This window comes from Cygnus olor, chromosome 1, assembly GCF_009769625.2.
Source record: "Cygnus olor isolate bCygOlo1 chromosome 1, bCygOlo1.pri.v2, whole genome shotgun sequence".
Lineage (NCBI taxonomy): Eukaryota > Metazoa > Chordata > Aves > Anseriformes > Anatidae > Cygnus > Cygnus olor.
The window spans coordinates 141134713-141158529 of NC_049169.1; the positions used below are offsets into that span (position 1 = coordinate 141134713).

General features: G+C 45.1%; 1 protein-coding gene across 5 annotated transcripts in view; it reads left to right on the top strand.

Moving 5' to 3' along the window:
- Positions 1-4148: 4148 nt before the first annotated feature.
- NPAS2 (neuronal PAS domain protein 2) overlaps positions 4149-23817 on the top strand; it is a 98788-nt gene continuing 79119 nt past the window's right edge. For 4 of the 5 annotated variants that reach the window (XM_040535870.1, XM_040535880.1, XM_040535902.1 and 1 more), the window contains exon 1: positions 4149-4474. In XM_040535870.1, the coding sequence (XP_040391804.1) occupies positions 4152-4474 (323 nt within the window). In that variant the 5' untranslated portion in view covers positions 4149-4151. The remainder of the gene's footprint in view (positions 4475-23817) is intronic. The other variant, XM_040535913.1, reaches the window with a different exon arrangement.

Consider the following 23817-nt stretch of genomic DNA (forward strand, 5'->3'; position numbering starts at 1 on the left):
AGCTCACACCGTAGAACAGTTTTGCTTCACAAGAAGGTTGCAAATGCTCAGCCTCAACATTGCCAGGCAGCGGTAGGCTTTAGGGCTTTCTGTACATCCAGCAGCAATTTCAGCCCTTCCAGACATGAAATCTACTCAATGTATAGTCATGTTTTTCAACCCATGCCTTTTTCTCCCCTCCTCCTCGCATTAACCACTTCAAGAAAATCTGCACACCCTCCTTCGAATAAGCTGGAAAAAATCAACCCCTCAGGAAGGTTGTACACAAGGCTGAGTTCTTCCATGAAAACCCTGGGCATGGATCCAGTAGGATGCATTTGTAGTCCATTTCTCTGTGGCATCTCTCTGCCTTCCTCTGCTTCAGCAGCAGTGCTGCTGGTTGATAAGTATGCACTACCTCTCCCTCCCTCAGCCAGTTGTAAGCCGTGGAATGAAAAATAATGCTGATCCTCTGAAGACCATTCCTCTCTGCAGAAATTTCTACCAAAATTGGTTACAGAGGTGTATTACACAGAGAAGCAGCTCCCCACATCTGCCCCTGCGCTCCCACCAGGTTTAGCTGCTGTGCAGTTTTCCCTGTTGCCGTCTCTTTCAGCACAGAGGGCAGGGAGATAAGTGGCCCAAGGTCTGTCCTGCCCCTGAATTAATACAGGGTAGAAATAATTAAATTAATGCTTGCCCATCTCCTTCTTACTGGAAAGCTTAAGAGAATAGCTTCATATTCAGTGTAAATTGGTCTGTTCTTTGGGGGTCCTTTATTCTTTTCCATAATGTCCCCTCTCCCACCATGCCACCCAGGACTGTTGCATCACTTCTGCCATTTATGTTGATAAGAGGATGATTATTTGGCGGATGATTATTTCGGGACCGCTTTTTCCTCCTCCACAAACGCTGATCCAAATGTAGGTTTTACGTGTAAGTTATTGGCTGCAAACTGCATCCTACTTCCCCACAACGTGTACTTGCACCCACTAGAGGTTAAAAGCACTGGCATTGCAGAGGTGATGCCCGTGCTTCTGGGGTGCGGTGGCCGGGCTGTGGCTCTGGAGCTTCTACTCCTGCCTTGAGGGTTGCACCACGAGGTGGTGGTGGCACTGCATAACCCGAATCCCTGGCAGCGAGAGAAAGCAAAGCCAGCGGGGTTAAGCCCAGCACGCCCCAGCTGAACTCACACCCAGCCCCACGGCCCACCCACCGGCTCGCCACAATGGAGCAGTGGGGTCCCGGGGGAGACACTGTCCTCTCCCGCTCCTCACCGCGGCCCTCCGCCCTGGGAGGCACCTATCATGTGGTCGGCGGCCCATTGAAAACCCTGGTGTGGCATTTCTGAGCCGCGAAGGTTGGCCAGCCCATTCTAGTCGAAACAAAAGGCATTGCGACTCCTGATGCCTGAGAAGTCATTTACCAGTATCTTGCGATTATAAAATGATTTCATTTTTAAAATTGAATGCTGGACTCTTTCCCTAGTGCCCTTGTGTGTGGCACCCAGCGTAGTCCTTTGGTTAACTTCCAAGCCAAGCGCGGCACTGATAGCATTCAGTTATTTTCCATTCGCCACTGGACTGGAGGAAGGTCTGCGCGCCTCGAGAGGCTGGTGTTTCACAACGGGGCTCAGGTATGCGCTGGGAAAACCCTGCCTCACCCTCAGCCAGCCTGCTGGTTGGTGCCCTAATTAAAGTTTATGCTGGTAACCTAGGGAATGAATGAAGAAACACACCTCAACCAGCTTCACTTGCCCACTTGTGCAATGGAGTCCTTGCACATTCACAGGGAAAGCGTGAAAACATGGTACAGATGTGGTTTTCCATGCGCGTCCCAGTGCCTCACCGATTGCCCCTCAGCTCAGCGTTGTCCTCAAGGCAGTCCTCTCCCCAGCTTTTGAGCCTGTGCTACTGTTTCGGGGCAGGGTTTTGGTACATTTTCAAAAGGGCTGGACTATCAAATCCTGTGGTATGTAATCATGGGAAGTTCCTTTTCTCTAACCTTACAAGGCTTGAAGATTTGATGTTATACTTCATTGTGCAACACAAGAAAAATACCTCAGGAACAGAAATGTCTTTTATTCCACTCCCCATGTATCTGATGCTTTATTCCCTCGGGCACTACTTGTTTGCCAGAGGATTGTTTAACCACTGTTTGACAATTTCCAAATGGGGAAAAAAAAAAAAAAGAAAAAAAAAAAAAAACCACGCTGGGTTTCATCCAAAGGAAGGGAGGAGCTTTGCGAAGTTTTGTATTTAATCTTGCTTAAAAGTAAACAACTTTACCCTTTCAACATTAGTCACGCCTGCTGTATAAAGCACAGCGTAAAGGCACTCAGCAGAAGATCGCGACGGTTTTCCGTAGCCTGTAATTATTAATTAATTATTCGCAGTCGGGATTGAATGCTCCCGACTAAGCAGCTGCTTGTGTCGCTGTGCCCGGCCGGGATGGAGCAGAGGGGATGGTGAAGAGAGGATGGAGAAGAGGGGATGGAGCAATAGGGATGAAGCAGAGAGGATATAGCAGAGGGGATGGAGCAGAAGGGATGAAGCAGAGGGGATGAAGCAGAGGGGATGGAGCAGAAGGGATGAAGAAGAGGGGATGGAGCAGAGGGGATGAAGCAGAGGGGATGAAGCAGAGGGGATGGAGCCGTAGGAATGAAGCAGAGGGGATGGAGCAGAGGGGATGGAGCAGAGGGGATGCCCACAGCAGCCTTCAGCCCACTCCTCGCGAGCCCTCTTTTGTCAGGGCTTTAGAAGGGAGGCAGGACGGACGGGAAAAGCCCCTTGCAGGTGGCAGAGGAGCCTGCTCCCGGCGTAGCAATGGGACAGGAGGTTTTGGGGCCGGGGGCAGCCCCCGTTTCTTGCCTCCCTCCCGGATCTTGGAGCCCCCAGACTGCGCTGCGAAGCCGGCAGCAGCGAGGCGAAAGCAGCAAAGGGCTGCAACACGCTGCCTCATCTCCCACTGGCTACTCTTCAGGAGGAGAATTAGGGGAAAAAAATAAAATAAAATAACGTAAAGTGGGGAATAAAAGGAATGACCTACTTTGCAAAACGGGAAAAAAAAAAAGAGAGAGCGAGCTGTGTGTCGAGGCTCTGCTCTAGTTGCCGGTGTGGCGTTGCATAACCGAGCCGGGAGGTACCGCCGGTGCCCGGCGAGGCCGGGAGCCCGCTCGGGGGTCGCCGGGGATCCCGCTGTCCCCGCACTGTCCCCGCGGGCCGTCGGGCGAGGCCGGGCCGTGCCGGGCCGTGCCAGGCTCCGCCTGGGCGCTGCCCGGCCGGGGGGGACCCCGGTGGCTCCCGGGGTGGCCCCGTGCAAAGCCCCCGCTGCCGGCTCGGGGCGTTGTGCAAGCAGCCCCGATTTCGGGGCTGGGTTTTTCGGTCGAGGTTTTATTTGATTTTTTATTTGATTTTTTTTTTATTATAATTTTTTTCCCTGCTTCCCCTTTCGTTCTCTTTCCAGCTTCTCCTTTTCTTGGATCCTCGCCTGTCTCCTCCCACAGAACGAGAGAGAGAGAGAGAGAGAGAGAGAGAGGGAAAAAAAAAAAAGGTCACGTATGTTTGGAAAAATATGTAGGTCAGTGGAACATTCCCTGCACTTGTGCAAACGGAGCCGGGGAGGGAGAGCTCCTCCGCAGCCCTCTCGCTCCCCACCTCCCAGCCCGGCCCTCCCCGAAGCCCGGGCGCTCGGCGGCGCGGCGGGGAGGGGGGACCCGGCGGCGGGGGGTCCCCGTTACCCCCCCGGCTCCGCTCCTCGGCGAGCGGCGGAGGGAAGCCGGAGCGGGCGAGGAGCCGGGGCCGGGGCCGGGGCCGCCCATGGGCGCGGGGCTCGGGGCGCGCCCCCCCAGCTCCGGCGGCTGAGCGGCTCCGGGGCGGCGGCGGGGGCGGCGATGCGGGGCCGCCGGGGAGGATGCCCCCGCCTCGGCCGCCGGCCTCCAACTTCGCGGCCAACTCCCGGCCCCGCAGCCCCCGCCGCCGCGCGGCCAACTTGATGCCCCAGCGGCAGCCCGAGCCGGCAGCCCCCCCGGCCCCCGGCCTCCTCGCCCCCCCGCGGCAGCCCGGGCTCCCGGCGGCCTCCCGCTGCCGGCGGAGCCCCTGGCCCCGGAGCGCCCGGGTCCCGAGGCGCCCGGGGCGGCGGCAGCAGCGCGGCATGCGGCGGCCCCGCGCACCATGAGACGCGGCACCGGCACCGGCTCCGGCACCGGCACCGGCAGCGGCTCCCCGGCGGCGGCGGCGAAGAGTTTGCCGGCTCCCGAGGCCGGCCTCCTGCGCGGCTGGAGCAGCGGCGGCCGCTGCCGCAGCGGCACCGGCAGGCACCGGAGAAGCGGCGGCAGCCAGACCACCGGCACCGGCACCGGCACCGGCGGCGGCTCCCGAGCCCAGGTGGCCACCGCGGACAGCAGCAGCGGCAGCACCGGCAGCAGCACCGGCGGCGGCACCGGCGGCGGCGGCTGGGGCATCCCCGCCGCGCTCCCGCAGCAGCGGCAGCCCAGGTAACGCGCGGCGCTGCGGCCACGGCCCTCCCTCCGCCCCGCGGGGCGCCCACCCGCGACCCCCCCACACCCATAGGTCCCCGTGGCCACGCGTGACCCCCCCCCCCCGCGCTCCCAAAGTTTCCGCGTGGAGCGTGTGCGGGGCTGGCTGTCCCGGTCCCCCCCCCCCCCCCCGACGGGGATGTCCCCTTTGGGGACACGCGAATGTGTCCCCCCCCTCCCCCCCCGCCCGGCCTCGCCTTGGTGCGGCCGCAAGGGCGGTGTGGGGTCTGGGGATGGGGAAGGTCCCCGGGGGGAGCAGAGGTCGTGACACCCGCTGGAAGAGCCCTGCTGCTGCCGCTGCTGCCGCAGCCCCGAGCCCGGCTCCCGCTTGCTCCCCGTGCTCCCACGAGGGGAGGCTCGGCTGCGCTGCCCAGAGGCAGCTCGGGACGTCTCCGGCGAGGAGTTGTGCCGCCGTGCTTTCCCCTACGGTCACCGGGCTCGGCTGTCAATTAGCAGGCACGCTCGCCCATCATAAACTTTCCTCCGTACTCCTCGGCTGTCTGCAGGATGGCAGTTTACTTTCACTCGAGTGACTCAGAAATAATTAGCGGTTATGAGCGCTGCAGCCAGCAGAGGAACTTTCATCCTTTCGCCGTGCTAAATCTCCGGGAGGGCTGCAGGGCTCCCCAGGATGGACACGGCTCACCCCAGCTTTCCGTGCCCGCTCAACAAGTGGGCATATTTCACCCTGCCTTTTCTCGAAGCAGAAAATGATCGCCCTCTCCCCCTTGCACGAAATGTTCCTCTGTGTCCCATGGTTTTAGTTTGTTTGGTGGTACCGAATAATTAGTGTTCACGCTTTCCAGGCGTAGCCGGCTCATGTGCTGAGCCGTGGCTGATTTCCGAAAGCTGGCAGCTGGCGAAGGGCCCGATCCTGCACGCACTTCTCTAGGTGAATGTTGACACGGAGTCGCTCCACAGGGATGGCCTGGGAACAGGGAATCTCCAGGGGATGTGATTCCTACACGATACACTATCTCCACTGAACATGTGAAAGGAAATTAAGGTTTTTCCTGATCCAGGTATCCGATTCCAGGGTGATTCCCCAAGCTAGCCACACTTCTGTGCCCTGCCCCAGATCGTGGAGGCAGTAGGCTTGCCTAAAATTGCTTTCCCTCATGACTAAAGGCACACAGGATTGAACCCATAGACTGCACTTGACAGAATTGCAACTGTTGTCCCATTTTCTAGCCCAGCACTTGAAGGCGTTGCTATTTTATCCTCGGCAGAAATGTTATCTACGGTTAAAATTACCTAGTGCTTTCGAATACAATGCTCTGCTTTCAGGTGCTTATGCATTTGCTAAGCTTAAAACTGGGCTGACATTTTCCGGGTTGAGTATTTGCTGAAGACAGAATCTCTTTGGGATGTTTCAGATAAAATGGTTCAGCTGTTTCTGAGAACGTGGTGAGAGGAAAATGTATTCTTTGGCCACATATCTGACAAAGATGGTTTAGGTATATTTCATCCTGCATAGGGAGACCTCAATCTTTGTTTTTCTGTGAATCTGCATTTTTTGGCTCCGTTGAAAACACTTTCATTGAGACTGTTGAATTCTTGTGGCTTTGTGCTTTGGAGCAGGAAAAAGATACTTGGCTTGGGATCAACCTTGTGGCAGGGGTGTGCGTTACGTTGAGCCTACGAAAACCTTCTAGAATTTGCCTCAGTTATCATTTCATCATGATGCTCAGGTTGCATGCTCGTGGTGGTTGGGTGTTGATGGTTTGACCGTAGTACTCATACAGAGGATGCTGAATGACCCCACTGCTACATGCTGAGCTCATCCTCCTGGGATGAGGGGACTTTTCACCACAGGTCTTCTGACACGTTACTGCTGTGGTGAGCCCCGTAGGCAGTGAAGACTATCTCGGCTGTGTCCTTGGTGGCTGGGTGTGCCTGCTGGCATGGAGACAGTGTGGAGAAGGAAGAGGAAATGGCTTAATTCGCGTGCGTTGGGACAAGAAATGGTGGGACTGGAAGGGAGAAGCGGCAGTGATGGAGATGCGGTAAAAGTGAAGGGCAGGGACTTTGGGTTAAGTGAGAGGACTTGAGGGGGTCATTATTTGACAAAGCTTGGGAACAATGTGCAGGGGAAGGGCTGGAACTGTAAATAGAGGTGGAAAACCCAGACCAAGAGAAAGAATGGTGGGCAGAAAAATGTGGAGGGAGCCTTGTGGTGGATAGGGGCAGGAGATCTGAGCCTGCAAAAACAGCAGTTTCCAAGCTTTCAGCAATTGAATCGTGGCACTACTGCTTCTTCATCCTTCCCATCTCCCCCCTCACACTGCCTTCCACGGTCCTCAGCCCCTTCCTCCCCTTCTTCACCCCTCTCTCCGCTCCCCCACAGCAACTGTCTTCATCTCCTTGCCATGAGGGGCAATGTTGATGTTCCAGTTGTGCACCTTGGACCTGGAGAAGGGCCTGTGGAGCCCAGGAGTCACTGTGAGCACATGTGGCTGTTCACCTCCTCATTCTCTACCCCACCAGCAGGCGGCACCCCAGGGACCCATCCTGCTGCCTGCCCACCTTTTTCTGGCACTAGCTTTGCCACAGAGAGGTGGTGACTTTATATGCCCCACTTAAGTAACACAAGACTTTTCTGCTGTGGACCTCAAGGAGTCAACCCAGTTGGTGACTCCTGCCGGAAGCTTATATGGGTTTTCCACTTTTTTTAACTGGAGGGGGAATTTATAGCTCACTATATTAAGAATAAATCAAAATAGCGAAGTCCCGTGGAAAAAAAAAAGTAAATAACCATGTAGCTGGTGTTGCATCATAACTCATTTGCCTAACGTAGGAAAATTAAGATCAGCAACTGATTGCTTGTAGCTCTAGCATTTTTTAAGGATAGGACATTTTGCACAGCAAACATAATAATTTAAATAGTTGCCTATGTTCAGCCATAAATTTTGAGCAAACAAATTTCGTCACTATACAATTGATAATTGGTAAATACAAAACAATTGAAAATGTTTATTTCAACTGTTTATTTTATGAGTACTTCATTTCTTTCCTTCTTAAGCTGGATGGTATAGAATTTAAGTAACTTTCATTTGTTTATAGTTTTGCTTTCAGGCTCTTAGGGCAGATGCACTTGAGTTGCAAATTTTGTAGAGATCGTTATCTGTATAAAAACCAGTCATTTTCCTGTATTTAGCTTAGCTTTCTGTTGATCCTTGGTCTTATTAAGACTTGTTTTAGAAAAACTAGGCTGAGGCCATGCAAATATTTGTATTTTAGCAAACTTAATTCAGGCTGCAAGTTTAGGAGAAATCAGCATCAGCTGAGACTGGCTTTCTGGTTATGAGACTGATACCAAAGTTTGAAAAGGAAATACCATGCAATACTATTTAAGCAGAACATACAGATGTTTATGTAGCAATGCTTTTGACATTACAGAGTATGTTTTTTCTGTTTGTTTATTTGTTTGTTTGTTTGGGGATAGGGGGAGGCAGGGGTAAGATCTGCTATGTGCCACATAGGATATATATCCTAATATATCACCATCTGAATTCAGAAATGCAAGAGTTGTGGTGCAGGAAGGACAATGATGTGATGTGACCCTGTAGGTTTGTGTTAGAAGCATCTGAGAAACTGGAAGCATGGTTCACTCTCTGCTCCTTGCATTTATCTTGTGGTGGCTCAGGGATCTCAGCAGATGAGGCTGGGGGGTTTGGGGGGACACCTCTATTGGACTCGCACACATAAATTCCATATACATTTGGGTGGGATGGTTAAGTGCTGTTTTTTATGCTTCACTTCTTGCGTCTCTTCCCCTGAAGGCAAACCATGATGCACACCTCAGTCCAACCCAAATGTTGCGTTTAACAACACTTTGGTAAAGACACTTCTGTTCCTTTATCCAAGGACCATGGCAGAGACCAGTGTTTCTTGCATGCTGCCTGCCACAGCTGGGAGGAATATCCTTAGGCACTCCTGAAGCTAGGCTGAAAAGCATCAGCCTGACAATTCACTTGTGGCTTCGGAAGAATAAAGCTCTCACAACAGTTAGGTCACCAGTGAGCTTGGACCTTTGTCACTAGGAAATAGCACTGCCACACACTTTGCTCTCTGCTCTCTCAGTACCTGCCTGTTGTTCCTTGTCCTGTTCTTCATCTGCAAGCTCTTCGAGGCAAGGCCACTGCTTTATTCTGTGTATGTACAGCAGGTGCATGCCCAACTCCATACCAGGAGCTTCAGGATACTCCAGAAATGACCTTGTACATGGTGCATACAGGGAGGTTCGCTCACCTTCTCCTGCTTGGGCACAAGTGTGTAAAACAGGTGGTCTTCTGCTAGCCTGATAATGACAGAAATTGTGTTTCATCTCCTTAACACTATTCTTAGGGATCTGTGCCTCAAAACCACAATTGCTAGACAAGTCAAATGATGATATGGAAAAAAAAAATCTAAGGATGTTTATGCGGGTTTGAGATCAGAATGGAAATTTGGAAGTTCAGGTATGAACCCTCTTTGTCATTTCAAAACTTGGAAGAAGTGCCAGCATGACAAAGTGTCATCAACCTGGACATTTCAACCAGCCTTTCTCTTTGAGTATCTTTGTGTCAGGTCAATGTAATATGCATTGCATTCATACATAATGTTTCATGCTGGAAGTTAATAAAGTGTGTGTTACTTGAGGCAAAATCATAGAAATTCATTGCTACAAGTCACTGAAGATGCAAAAAGTTAGATTAAATCTTCTATAAACAACTCAGAAAATATCAATGCAATGTTCAGATGTGGGTTTAGGGAAAAAAGGGGGGGGGGGCAAATAGAACATTAGGAGTTTCTAAGAAAAAAAATTGAAATAATAAAAAAAGGAAAATCATTATTTCAATGTATTAACTATGGTATACCCATATCTTCAATACCATGTGTTGTTGATCCACTGATTTCAAAAGTGTATGGAGGGAGAAGATTCAGGGAGGGGCAGCAAAAGTGACCAGAGGAACAGCAAGGCTTCTGCACGAGTAGCGACAGGGCTGATAAGGCAACGAGGGGCAGGAGAGGCAACAGAAATCCATAAAATTATGCATAGCGTGGAGAAGGCAAGCTGGGGATGACTGCTCACAGAGAGGACATCGGATGAAGTAGGCAGTTGTCGGGACTGAAACAAAAGGAGGTGGCTCTTCATGCAGCGTGGCCAGGCTGCCGAGCTCCTCGCCACAGGATGTGGATGCTCAGAGGTTACATCAGCTAATGAGGTGACTGGATGAGTTCATGGAAGAGAAATCCATCACGGGCTATTAAATACAAAACCACTGCCTCTGGCTTAGGAAGTTCTGAGCTGCAAATTCTTGGAAGCTTGGTGAGTCTCCTGAGGAAATATCGCTGTTGGTTTGCCTTATTCTTGTATGCGCTCCTTGGCACCCATGGCTGGGCAAGAAGGTCCCTGTGGCTGTGTGTGCTCTGCTAAATGAAGTCTGTCAGGGTCTGGCCCCCGTAGGCTCCCCAGTCCAAGTGACTTGTGGTGGCGTGCATCTTCGTGCTCAGGGCTGGCCCCATTATAGCATATTTGCCGTGGAAAGAGCTGGTTTGAAGAAACTAGTTGAAATGCTCCAAAGCAGAGCCAGGGGATGAGCTAAAGCTTACGCAGTGATGGAAAAAGCAGGGTACAGGGCTCAAGCTCGTTCCCTGGTGTCCTATTATTTATCCGTGCAAACATGCCAAGCATAGACAGTCTTATCTTCTTGGGTTCGAGTAGGTTCAGAAAGCAATTACGTTCACGGAAGCAATCCCACCAAGAGGCATTGAATACTGAGCTACAATGCCTGGCTGAAGAAGTCTCTGCTGGGAGACTGTAATATTGCCACATGCCTACCCTCTTCGCAAAACCTTCCCAAGCCTTTGCTGCTGCCTGGTGTCAGAGGGAGGATATGGGGAGAGATGGTTGTTTTTCCTGACCTGGCAATGCTGTAGTTATGGTTTTATCTGTCCATATGAGAGTAGGCTTTGAAATTCCAAATAGAAAATAGGACTGTGTCTTGGAAATTAATTTTCTTCAGCTATCCACAGTACTTAAGCACTGGTTCAAACAATAATGTCTTGTTGGCTGCTAGTTACTAAACTAGACAATTTTTTTAATCACCCAAGAAGCAGATTTAAACTCCCTAGATCGTGAGCACCATGGCTGTTCTAAAGCAAAAACTGTGTATTACTGATCGCTGAAGCAATGGTCAAAGTATAATGTATTTACATGTTTGTGTGTTTCCTTGCTAGCTTTTAGATGAGATCTAGTGATGTTAAAACAGCAGCAACAATCTGAAACTCAGCAATGTGCAAGTCCTTATGATAATTTTTTAAAATTTCTGCATGCTAGCTGGTAAGAAACTCAAATGCAGCACATAATTGAACTGTATGAATGCCTATATGTATTTTAGGTCTACCTCATGCAGTCAAATGGCAAGTCCTTACACTGAGTGTGTGAGTGGTGTTGCATAAGCAACATAAGCCCAGGGAACCAACAGGAGCTCCAAGAACACTCCTGGATCCTGCAGTTCTTGCTGGATCTCATTTAACATTATTTATTAAGCAATATTAACCTCTCTCCCCAAGAATTATCTTGGAGCAGTGGTACTGATTTCATTTCCCAACAAGCCTTGCTTTTTAGAAACATCATCAAACTTTTCAGTCAATTGAGCAGTCTAATGTCCTGATAGCCTTGAATTTTCTGTAATCAGCACTCAATCAAGTTAAAAATAAAAACACATTAAAACGAAAACCTTGAGCAGGAAAATACTTGTTTTTCATTCTCGTTTCTAATTCGGTAGCCATTCTTAAAGCCCATCACTATGATTTGTTCTATCTTGGGAAAAACAAGTTATTATTCAAGCGGCTTTTATTTTCTTTAAAAATAGACAATGCTGTTCCATCGTTAGGAAGAAAACCAGAACAAGAAAATCAACTTTAACAAGCTTACAGATGGCAGTGAATTTCTTTAGCATAATTTTAGTCCTGCAGAAAACAATAATTGAGTTTGATTATTTTTTATCGTTCTGTCATTGATGAACCAAACCAACCATTTTTCTCTTGATTCACTCTTAGGTGTGTCTAATCGTTAAGATGGAGGGCTCTTTTAAGAAGGAAGCTCCCACCTGTAATCTCTAAATCAACAGGTGAATGTGACCGTGCAATACCTGAGAATTCCTGGCTGTCTGTCCAGTCAGCAGCTGAATGAATCCAGCTTTGAACACGTCCTGGACTTATTGGTTTGGGTGGGATGACTCTTATTAATATGTCAGGGAGAATTGATGCAATATTTCCCGTACTGTGGATAAGATTGGTATTCTTGCAAAGTCTTTCAAATAATAAGTATTATTACTGTATGCAATGTGATCAAGTGGAGTCAGGATATTTTTCTGCTATTCATAGTTCTCACACAAAATATCTGCTTTGTTGTTTTTATTGGTAATTCTTCAGATTTTACTTGTGGTATTTTGTCTGTTCCCGGTTTTGACATCTAAAACAGTAAAAGGTTTTAAACTGGAGGCTTTGCATTTGACATACCCACAGTCCAATTATACTTCCAGTGAGAGCTCCTTTAATTTATGATTTATAAACGGGAAATCAGTTATGTGATTTCTACATGGACCATTAAGGCCACTACTTAGACAAAATCTTCATCCTGTTCACCAGATGAGCATCTAGCTTTTAAAATTGGCTTTATTTTTGCTACCAAGGTCGGAAGAATATTTTCAATCTAGTTATCTTATGCTTGTTTTCAGTATTTTAATACGATACCTGTGTAAGATACTTTCTCTGTCTTTCTGCCTGAAAACAGCCTAATCAAAGAATACTTCTGTGAACCACATGAGTGCATTTCCAACAATTTCAGCAAGAGCAATACAGATACAAAATAAATAGGTCACTCATATTCACTGTTGTAGTGATAGTATTTTTTTTTAATAAGAAGGACTGAAGAATCTTATTTGTTTTCTGAGCCATCACTGAAGTCAATGGAAACTTTCCTGGAATAATTTTGGACCTTTAATTTGATTATTTGCAAGGTGGCATGAGTCTGTTTTTTCATCTTTTCTCTTTCTTTCCAGCACAAAGGGCCTCATTGTCAGCTGATGCACACTGATGTATCTCAGCTGGTTGTGGCAATTACACTTACACTGCCTGGACCCTAATATCCATATTCCTTCAAAAATGCGGTCTTTTTCAACAACAGAGTATCTTGCTATACCTTGCTGTTATTCAAGTATAGGAAATAAAGCTGCATTTGGTGCCTATCCTGCTGTCCTCATTAAGGCAAAACTCCTACTGAAATCAAGGGGAGTTTGGCTTGACAAAGAATTACTGGCTTGAGCTTTTGAAAGGACTAAACTTTCTCCGTCCCTTTTTATTTTATTATTATTATTTTGTATCTCACCTTGCACTTTAGCTGTTCCTTCTCCTTCTTTTATATTTTTTCATCTGTAACTTTCTTCATAAGGGTCTTTTTTATTTTTTTCTTCAGTCAGATCTTAGGACCTTTTGGTTATCACCTTTCCCTCTCTTCCTTTCTTCTCCCCTCTCATTATCTCATTCTCTATTTCAGTTGTCCTTCTGTTATCCCCACATTCACTGACTAGGGTACCGTAAAAAGTTGGTATACATCATGCATGTGTCAAGGAATTTCATTGGCTTCTTTAGGCTACTTCTACGTAGAGGTGCCTATATCAAGATACTTACCTTAGGGTGAAGAAGCAGATTGGTGATTTAGGCAGAGGTTTATTTGCACAAAATTTATCTCAGTAATCTTTCCTTGTTTTCTGGGCAGGATCTTAAAAGTTTCTCTGAAGCATTTGTGCAGGGTTTTAGCAGTAAATTGGGTTTTGAAGTGATAAAATAAATATTTGGCACAGTATCGCAGTCAGAAGAAAATACTTCATGATTTTAAAGTCCGTATAAAAAGGGTTTTGTTGATGGCAACAAAACTGGAAATCTCAAAAGAGATAGATTTTGTTCATAATTCTTCTACTGTGCAAAGATAAGAGCTTAGCCCACATATACAATATCTTTATGCATCACTCCTCTGATTTACAAACTAGGGCAGCTTTACTGTGTAATGTAAGCTCTGATCAGCTATGGGTGCCATTCAGAGCCAGGTATTTGAGGGGGCACTGAGCAGGAGACTCTGGCATGCTAAATACGTCACTGGCAGAAAGAGGAGTCACAGTGAACCCTTTCCTGGGTGTTGATCCAGGTGGTTAGGCTACATTAGGAACTTGTGAACTGCGGGGATGTTGCTTCCAGCTACACTTGGGCTTCCCTTGGATGCCCAGTCCCCACTGGTTACCTGTCTAACCTCATGCTTTCCCCCCTGCTACCTATTAATTGTTCTCGTTTTTAAGATGGAAGACATTTTGAAAGTGCTAAGTAGTGCTATTTTCTAGCAAGTTTGACTAAAATTCAAATTCTTTTCCAGAAAATCTTGTTCATGCTTGCAAAGTAAATAGTAAACGTGTGCCTTAATGGGTGGCATAGAATTTCAAAATAATGTCACCAGCTTACAGATTATTAGCATCTGGATCCCTCCAGACATATTTCTTAATGTAAAAGGCATAATGCTAACATTACCTATTCTTTCTTAAATAGCAAACATCTTCTCTTTTTGCAGTAGCTACAAACATTGTTTCAAAGAACAATTTACACTACATCTGAACAATAGATTTGTGTTGCTTACCTAATGGGAAATTTGATAGTCTTTTCCACATCCATTCATATTTTTCGGAGGAACTAAGTTCAGTTTTTAACTTTGAAATACACTTTTCTTTTTTTTTCTTTTTTCTTTTTTCTTTTTTCTTGGTCTGTAATATATATATTTTCAAAGTCATAATTGCATTAGATTTGCCATAGTTTTCTGAAGATTTTTTCCCACTGTGAAACTACTAGAGGGTCATCATGCTGGTTAATGAAAGAGTGATGACATTCTTTGTAAGTTGTATTTAAATATTCTTCTATGCAAATTTTTCCTTTTCATGAAAAAGTTAAAGAGACATCTTAAAAGAAATCCCTTCGAGTTTGAAAAATGCAGGTTAGATTCATTCAAAATCTAGATATCCAGCGGTGGAGTAATGAGACATTTCAAAATTGCTACTGTGTATTGAGAGGGGATTCCAGACATGAGATGCAAGCATAAAAATTGGGTATAGCTCTTCACAATGCTACTCATTTTGCAGCTGAATTCCTCAGTACTGTTCTTAGAGTGTATAATCAGTTACGCTTGTGCTGATTTAATCAATTATTCTTGTGCACAAACAAACAAACACAAAATCTGGCTAATTTCAGGCTGTCTTTGAAACACCAGACCTAGAGATTTAACTTACAAAGAAAGAAATATTATTTTCAAGCTTCTAGAGTGATTTTAAAAATGGCAAAGTTATATTTGGGAAGTACCATACTTTTTGGTACCGGCAGCTGTGTATCCTTATGCAGAAGTGGATTTGGCTGAAAGACCAATTCATAAATATTGTATCCAAAGACTGCAGCAAGCTTTCATATTTGCAAGAGATAATGTAAAATGTGCAACATTTTTCTTCACCCGAAGAAGTCTCAGCTTAAACAGCCTGGTCTCCCAAGTATAGTGAATAATGGCCAACTAACAAAAGTATCCATGGCTTCTTGAATCACATAGACTGGAGACAATTCTGCCTGCCTCCCCGGTGAGCCAGCACATGCAGGAGAAAAGGTCAGCCTGCGGAGGTTAGTCTGAAATCCCCCCTGCACACTGGGAATCTGTGAAGAGGCTTGGAGGGTGGAGATGTCAATAAATAACTTGACTCCTGCACTCGGTGACTTCCCATCTCTCAGTCTATGAGCTTCCAAGCAAGCAGCACTCGCTGTGTTACGGACTGCTCGGGGAAAACAAATGGGAGATGGGGTAACCTCTCATTGCTCCTTTAGAAAAGTCCCTTTTTTTCCCCCTTGTTCCTAGACCTTTGCTTTAATCTGTGGCCTGGGGAAGCGAGGGATGTAGGGGGGAGGCAGGCGTTATCTTTGGTCTTATGGCTCCTCTCATTTAGGGCTGCTCTCCAGGAAGAAGTTTCCCCCTTGGGAACACAACAGTTTCATGGCAGGGGCTCTGTGTGAAAGAATGCCAGGGAAGAGTCTGAGCGTGCCTGATGTATGCTTGACATCTTAGCACAGATTCAGCAGAGCAGCTTTATTCAGGTAAACACTTAGGCACATGCTTTTCATTACCCATTTGCTCAGAGCTTCATCCGTCTTTTCCTGAATACGGAAAGACTTAAGCACATATTTAAGGGCTGACTAGGTCCCCAGTCTGACTCACACATATACTGCAGCGAGGATGGGTTGGATGGGAAGGAAGCAATCATCACAGTGGCACGGCAGCTAAGAAGTGAGGTGTACTGTCTGAAAATCAGCATGCTAGCAAATGGCCTCACTTTGGGAGGCACTCTGTATCTGGATATGACCCCAAAGAGACAACCTAGCCTGGACTTAATCTCATCTATCCATTTGTTTCCCATTTGTTTCAAATTCCTCTGCATATGGCTTGGATGATCCAAAGTAGGTTTATAATTAAAACTAGTTTGTTCTGCAACCTCACGTTCAGTAGTTTTAAAACTCACCCACCCAGCAACCCAAGGAGAGGACAGTGTCTTCTGCAGAATACTTTGGGTCATCTGTATGTAAAGCTTTCCAGGAAAAGGTGAGGATTTAAGATAAGGATCACTTAGACCGCATGAGCCATGGGTGCTTTCTGAAAATTATTACGTATTTGTCAGCACTGAACACGTACCAAATGCTTTTGGCTCTTTCTAGTTACTGTATTCATGAAAAGCTATGGTTCACAGTTTTGCCTGCAAAATTTAAACTGATCAGGCACTGATGTGACCTTTTTGCTTCTTTTGAATGTTCTTTTGAGAATTGTGAATCTACATTAACATTTTGCAACACGGAAAAAAGGCACTGAAGAGCTAGTTCACAAATGCTTCTGCAGGTGGATCACTTTTGACTAGGCGGGCATTGTCTGCTGTTAAAGAGCTTTGCTGAAAATAATACGTGCAGAGGCACAGTGGTAAATTTCTCTAGCAGAGATTGCTAGCAGAATTTATTACAGTTTGTGTGAAGTTCCTTTACTGGCAGAACTAACCTTTTTTCACAAAGAGGATAAGCTATCCCAGCAAAAAGATGTTTGAGCGGGAGCGTAGTAGTGTCAGCACCAATATGTTTCCCACGTAGGGTTCATTAAAGTTTTCTATATTCCTCACTGACAACACCCCTTGAAATCTGTAATACAGGCTACACCTAAATCGAAAATGGATAATCAGTTCCAAACCTGGTCTGATTAATAGTCTTAATTGTTATTTCTATTCACACTTTAATCAGGGTGTGTCTATGATGGAGGTAGCATGTGTTTTTTAAAGATTATAATGAATCCAGAGTAGGAAGGAGCTCAGCTCTGGCCAGCCTTTTTTCTGCATTTTAATCTGGAGTTAATAACTTGTTGGATGTTCTCTCCTAGTCTTCAGCTAGTCCTCTAGGTTTCTTTTGGAGAAGTCTGTTCAAGCGAAACCTCTCTTACTCTGCCAGAATGCAACACCTCCTGCAAGACAGTTGTCTTAGAGAACAAAGTATAACTGGGGATTTGTGAGATGTTTTCTGGAATGAACTCAGGCAGCACACCAGCATAGCATATTCTTCCATTTAAGACCAATTTTCCATTGCTTTATCAAATGTTACCCATTAGTACTAAAGCCATGGTTGCAAGATTGCTTTAATCCGTGTAAGTCTCTACTGCTACTGCAAAAGATGATCCTGCCTTACTTCCAAGTCTGGACACTCATTTCTGTTATTTCCCTTGTCCTGGAGCAGTGGGCCAGACCAGGAAGCTGATCTTGCTGAAATTTAACCTTTCTGTGTGTGGATGGGTTAATTTTCAGCTGTTATGTTTTCCTAAGCTGGTTGATGGTGCAGCCATACTAATGGTAGTGGTGGCATTAAAGGAGGAAAGCAGGATTTTCTTTGGAGCTGATGTGGGTTTAAGCCACTTTACAGTGTTCAAAGAATGTTTTTCATGTGAATGTCCTGGAGGACAAGAGAAGTGAGCTGGGTTTTGTCTTGCAGGGAGCTGGTGAGTGAAGAGATGAAGACAATAAAAATATGATAATCAGAAGGAGAGGGAGTGCAGAGACTGAATGAGGAGCAAAGGAGACCAGGAAATTTGAGCTGCAAAGTGTGTCAGTGGGGAGAAGTGTGAGAGGGGGGGTGGAGAAAGAGCCCCCAGTATTAGATGGGTTGAAGAGAGGGTTTGTGGCTAACTGGAAGAAGAAAGAGGCTGGAAGAAAAGCCACGGAAGTCTTTCGGCTGAGCAAAGACTGGAAGTGAGGTTGGAAAGCAGAGTTGCTTGGGAAGTACTTGGGATTTGGAAAGCCAAAAACAGAGATGAGCACATGCTTGTCCTGAAGTGCAAGGCTGGACTTGGGGGTCTGAGGTGTGCAAAGAGCAGTCAGGCTGGAGATCAGAGGGACAGGCAGGCTGCTTGCTCACATAGGCACCTGGGAGGAAAACCTGATGATGGCAAATTTAGCACACCTCCACTGCCAGCAAATGCCCACAAAGCCCACAGGAAAGCATCTCATCCCTGCATCTCACAGCTTCCCCTTGTTCCTACATGCAGCAGGACCCTGTGACCACTCCAGAGCTTGTTAGCTGAAGTGACTGGAAGTCTGCTGATATTTTGGAAATGCCAGAACAATGCCAATAATGATTTTCACTTTTTGAAAGACCTAGCAAAATCACATACTCACAGAAGCTGCATTAAACGCTAACCGCTACAGATGCAAAGTCGAGCACTCAGAAATTAGGAAATAGTATAATTAAGTCTGTCTGTGTAATTTTAATTTATTCACTTCCTGCATATTCATTATGATTCACTACTTAATGATTTAATGATCACACTACGCTCAAATAATTTTTTGTTTCTTGTTACCGGTCATTTTAAGTCAGGTTAATTTGCTGGCAGTTCCCAAGTTCCCTGAGTCACTGCTGGCATAAGCTGGGGGAAAGGGAAAGCATGGGACCACTTTTGTGACGGCAATGCTGACTTGTCCTGGCCTAAAATAATTCTGAAATGATGACATTAATCTGCATGCAGCAGGGTAAAAACTTCTGTTTTATTAAATGTCGGCTATTCTGGGCCGATTTGTAAAGTGGGATATTGTTGCTGCAAAGACCAAACACCTGCAAAGCAGGATGGTCAAACTTTTCTAAAGAAGATAACAACTCTCCTGTTTAAACTCTTTTGGCTGATATCAGGAATAATTATAGTAATTCCAAGGCAGACACCAGATTGGAAACTTTCAGCCCATGTGGTTTGATTGTGGAAATGTTTTGTGTGACCAAGAGAGGTTCTCATAGCTGGAGGAATCAAGCAAGGCTTCTTGGCCAGCACTGTCCCCAAGTCATTCTCTAGAAAAGGCAAGAGGTGAGGGAGGTCTGAGAAGGCTAGCCCTGAATAAAATTTGTATTTCCTGCAGCCAGATATATGAGCCTTAATAAAACCCTCAAGACTTCTGACGTTCTTCTTTTCCTTCTCTAGATGCATTTACTGAGCAAAGCTTTTCTTAGATGAGTTTCTCCCTTTTCTCTTAAAATTATTGCTTCTGTATTTGGGGGGGGGGGAGGGGGTGAGAGTTAAAAATGAAAAATTAAGCTCATGCGTTGTTCTCAGTTGCAAAACCTACTGGATACAAGTGGTTATGTACAAAAACGGGGCTAAGAAGGGATATTTTATGCACATCACAGACAGATTGTGAAGGGTAGCGGCAGCGGCAGTGTACCTAACACAGGTAGGGAGGGGGAACAATCAACAGCCACCACTGCTAGCAGCACTGTCCTGTTCAATTATTGTGGCTGCTGACAGGCCCAGAAGATGATTTGGAAGAACAGGATGTGTACCACATAAAGATATTTCTGAGTCATGGCCAGTTCCCTTACATCCTCAGTGCAGTAGCAGGAAGGGGAGGTGGCACATGGTGGCTGGCTGAGCTCTTCACACCGGGGCATTTCGAGTGACTGTCTACTAGGTTCGGATCTACTTTGTACCAAGCAGGCAGCAAAAAGCACATTTCAGATGAAATGCTGACCCCTTGAGCTCCAACGTGGCCAAAATTTTGCCTTTGTCACCCAGAGTTTTGGGGCTGCAATGAGGCTATTAGATGTTGTTGCCTGTCACACTCTGCTCTCTTCAAAACTTTCCACTACTTTGACTCAGCACACATAATTTTTTGGACTCTTTATCTGCTTTAAAAGTGGGGTCTTTATGGTTCAGCAAGCTTGAGGTAGGTCAAAAGAGAAAAAAAAATCATTTTGTTTAATTGAAAATATTTCCCTGGAAACTTTGTTTCTAATAGGTTGTACAGCTAAACAGGCAGTTTAAAAGATTAAATTTGATGTAGGATTTCTCATTTATACTTTGAAATGTATGTAACTGAGAAATGATGAATATTGAGCCCACAATGCTACTTTCTTGCTCATTTTCAGATGTTTCTGATGCTGTGATGTGTTGTGGTATGGTTAAAACAGCCTTTCAAGATTTTAAATTAAAAATGTTAACTGGTTTAAATAGACTAATAAAGATTTTTTCTTACTAATAGCTAAAGTCGTCTTTATGACTACCACGATGATACAGTTCTCATTTTATAGAATTATGCACTATTTTTATATCTGAGAAAATATCAGTTGTACATGTTCAGAGCTATATAAGCTTCAAAAATTCTTCTGATATGAATTATTTCCAAAATTGTCAGTATGCAACCAAACTCTTGAGATCAAACAGGCTTTTTAATTAGTTTTCTGATCTTCTAATTGCATCTTTTAGGAGCAGATTGACAGGCATTATTGAAGCTTTTTATGTATATTTATAATTTAATCTCTACAAAACCTTGTGCAAAAGGAATTTTATTGTCTATTCATAAACTCCTTAAGGTAAGAAAACACAAACTTTAAGACTCTTGCTCTAACGAAGTTGCTTCTCGCTTGCTGAGCTGGAGTTACATGTGCTGTTCTGTATTGTGTCTGTAATTCGATAAGGTATAAAGCTTAGGCTTCGCTTGGAAGTTATTTTTGTTGTTGAAGTGACTTGATTACTCTCATGTATCAATGTCTTCAGGAGCATAATAGGTCCTGTTTCTATCATATATTTTTATGCTCCAAACCTATACGCATGCAAAATATCATCCTTTAGTTATGAACTGTTTAAGAACAAAGCCTTACACAATTTATTTATTTATTTATTTATTTATTTTCTGTGTAAGGCTGGAAAGCTCTGAAAAGAATAATAACATAAACAGTAAGAATAAACACCTTCATGGTGTCTATGCGTCACATCCTGTCAGACTGATGCATTAACTTGTTGGATTACGGGCTTCAGTCAGCAAAGCACAAAGCGAGCTGATAAATAGAAGTTTGGCCTGTTTTTCATATAATTAAAAGAGTTGGTGGATTTAAAACTGATGGAAGGCAGTGGGCATTGCTGAAAGAACAGGTGAGATTTGAAAGCAAATGCAAGTTACCTGTCAACTCTTCAGTCAAGAGAATCATTCTTTCATTTACTGTGGTATACGGAGACCAAAGCTCCCCCACGGACTTCCAAGGGACCCAGCTGACATCTGAAGTCCATCCATTATAGCTACAGTAAATACATTGTTGTCATGGTAATGCAGTGATCAAAGGCTGAGGGAAAAACTCAGGCATTTCTCTGGTTCATAGTGTGGGATGAAAGGGAGGCCTGACAAGAAATAAAATAGAATTGATAAGTGTTTGCTTTAGGTTGGCTTCGCAACCCTCCAGAAAGATATTATGATTTTTAATTTAAAATTTGTCTATTTCAATGTATTGATTTTGTATAGCTATTAGGATATTGTTAGTACTGAGAATAATGCCGTGAGAGTCATCAGGGTAAAGTGGCTGTATTTGTCCCCAAATCTGTTTCCAATGATATGGGGCAAAATTGACAACTGCCCCTCGTGAAGCCATGCAGGGAAGTAGCTGTGAGCAGCTGGGATCTACTGAGGGGTGGGAGGTGAGTTTTCACAACAGACTAAAGCTCATTTAAGTGCACTCTACCACCACGTGCCCTTAACAGTAAAGGACTGCTCCTATTTGCACCCTTAGTTGCAAATGGCCTTGAGCCAACTTAGTAGTTGGCCTTGAGCACCCAAGATGCAGAGCCTGGATTGCTTACTGACCGAGCAGGAGAAAGGCATGTCCCTGAGGAGCATAGCGGAGAAGGGTGGCTTGAAACCATACCTTACTTAGGGCCATGCATAAGATAGGAATACAAAGTGCCAGTGTCTTCTGCATTTAGGCAGCAAATATTTCGCTCTCAGTTGTGAATCCTCATCCAAGGCGGCCCGCTTTCCCCATTATATTGCCTGGGAAATTGGGACACCACTTTCAGGCTTCTGATTTCCACTCCAGAAAGAGCTGCTTGAACATCAGGCCTGGCTGCACATAATATTACCCAGCTCTGATCCCTTGTCAGAGGAATCATCTCCTTTGCCAACATGCTCACAATGTGTTTCTAGCCCAAGTCTAATATTACTTGCTCACAGTGAATATCTCGTTGTTCCAACGCTGCGTCCTTCACTTCAGTAGTGTAGCTTAATGGGGTATACGCATGCATGCCCATAAATCTTGATGGATCAAGCTGTGCAAGCTTTAGACCCAGTGAAAGGGGATGACTCACCTGATGAAGTGCTCACTAGTCAAAGCAAAAGCTGCACAAAAGAAATCTTAAGTGTTAAAATAATCTTTTGTCAACAGGGACAGATTCTGACCTTCTTAATCACAGTGACTGCATCTCACAAGTAGTCCCAGTGAATGAACTGAAACTACCTACAGAGTAATAAAGCAGCTCGCCTGGGAGAAAGGGTACCGAATTCCAGCTATAGGTCATCCACCTTGTGCTAAAGTCTCGATCCATTTAGGTGATGTCTCACGGCTAATGTTCCATAACGGCCCTTTAATACACAAGAAAACAGCTTAATCTGAGAGAGCCCTCCTGGCATGTTATAAATTTCATCATATTGAAGGGACCATTGAAATTACAATTACAAAAGAAGATGTGAAATGTCATGTGACATGCTGATGATAAAATGCTGATCTCTCTCCTAATTTATTTCCTCAACACTGGAGGAGGTCCACAGCCCACTGCCCAACAGGCTGAGCTAAAGGCATAAATATGGAAGGAAAGGCAAGCACAAGAGGAGATTCAAGGGAAAATGTACAAAGCTGAAAAGGACAGTAATCAAGAATTTCTCTTCCAAAGCATGTGGTTATCTGAACAGAATTGATCAGAGTGTTGAAACCATTATGGTGACTTCCTTGCAGGATCAAAACTGCTTTCACTGTGTTTTTTAAACATAAGCAGTACAAAAATTAGGTGCATGTGAGCCATCACAGATCAAGCAGAAGACCTGTATAAACACCATGACTACAAAACTGGAGCCCTCCCTGTCTTTTTAAGAAAAATCCCATGCAGGAAGGAACGGCAAACTTTATATTATTTTATTCAACAATTACAGTGTCAAAAAACAATTTAACTTTGCAGACCTAAATAATAATAAACTCTTTGTTTTGAGAATATTACTGTCTCATGCAATCTTTAACCTAAACAAAGTAAATAGAAAAGTAGTTTTCTCTGAGTAAGGGCTTTATGATATGCCCCAGAGGAATTAAAACTCCAGGAAAGGAAATGGAAAAATCCAGAAAATGAAGAAAAGCAAGTACTACAATTTAATAGCATGTTTAAACCATATGCTTATTTTAGAACATGTGCTTAACATCTTCCCTTATTGGGTTTTCAGTAAGTACAAGTAAGTACCAGCTGATGTATATTACTAAATCACAATGGAAGGGTCAATAAACGAATCCGCAAAACTTGCATTTTTTCCTGGACTGCCGCCTGGATATACAAAAAAAATTAAAAGGAAACAAGGAAATGAAAGTGATAAATGCACTTTTTCACCTCCAGATAGACTGTAAATCAAGCATACAGAAGTTTTCATCAGTCTTAAGGCAGCTCTTGGCTGTATGGAATATCAAGTATCCAAAGAAAAGACCATAACTTCCGAGATGCGCTCACTGTTCTCATTTGTAATTTATCCTGTAAAAGCACAGCAGCAGAATGCTAATGCTCTTTGGTTCAGTTTTTAAAACTAGAGAAATACAGAAGCCAAAGGGACATTCTCAATCTGGCAGCCTGCTATTTTTTTAAGAATGAACTCAAAGTGACTTCAGAGACTCCTCTTACTCCTGAATGGCTATCTTGTGCTTGTACAGTT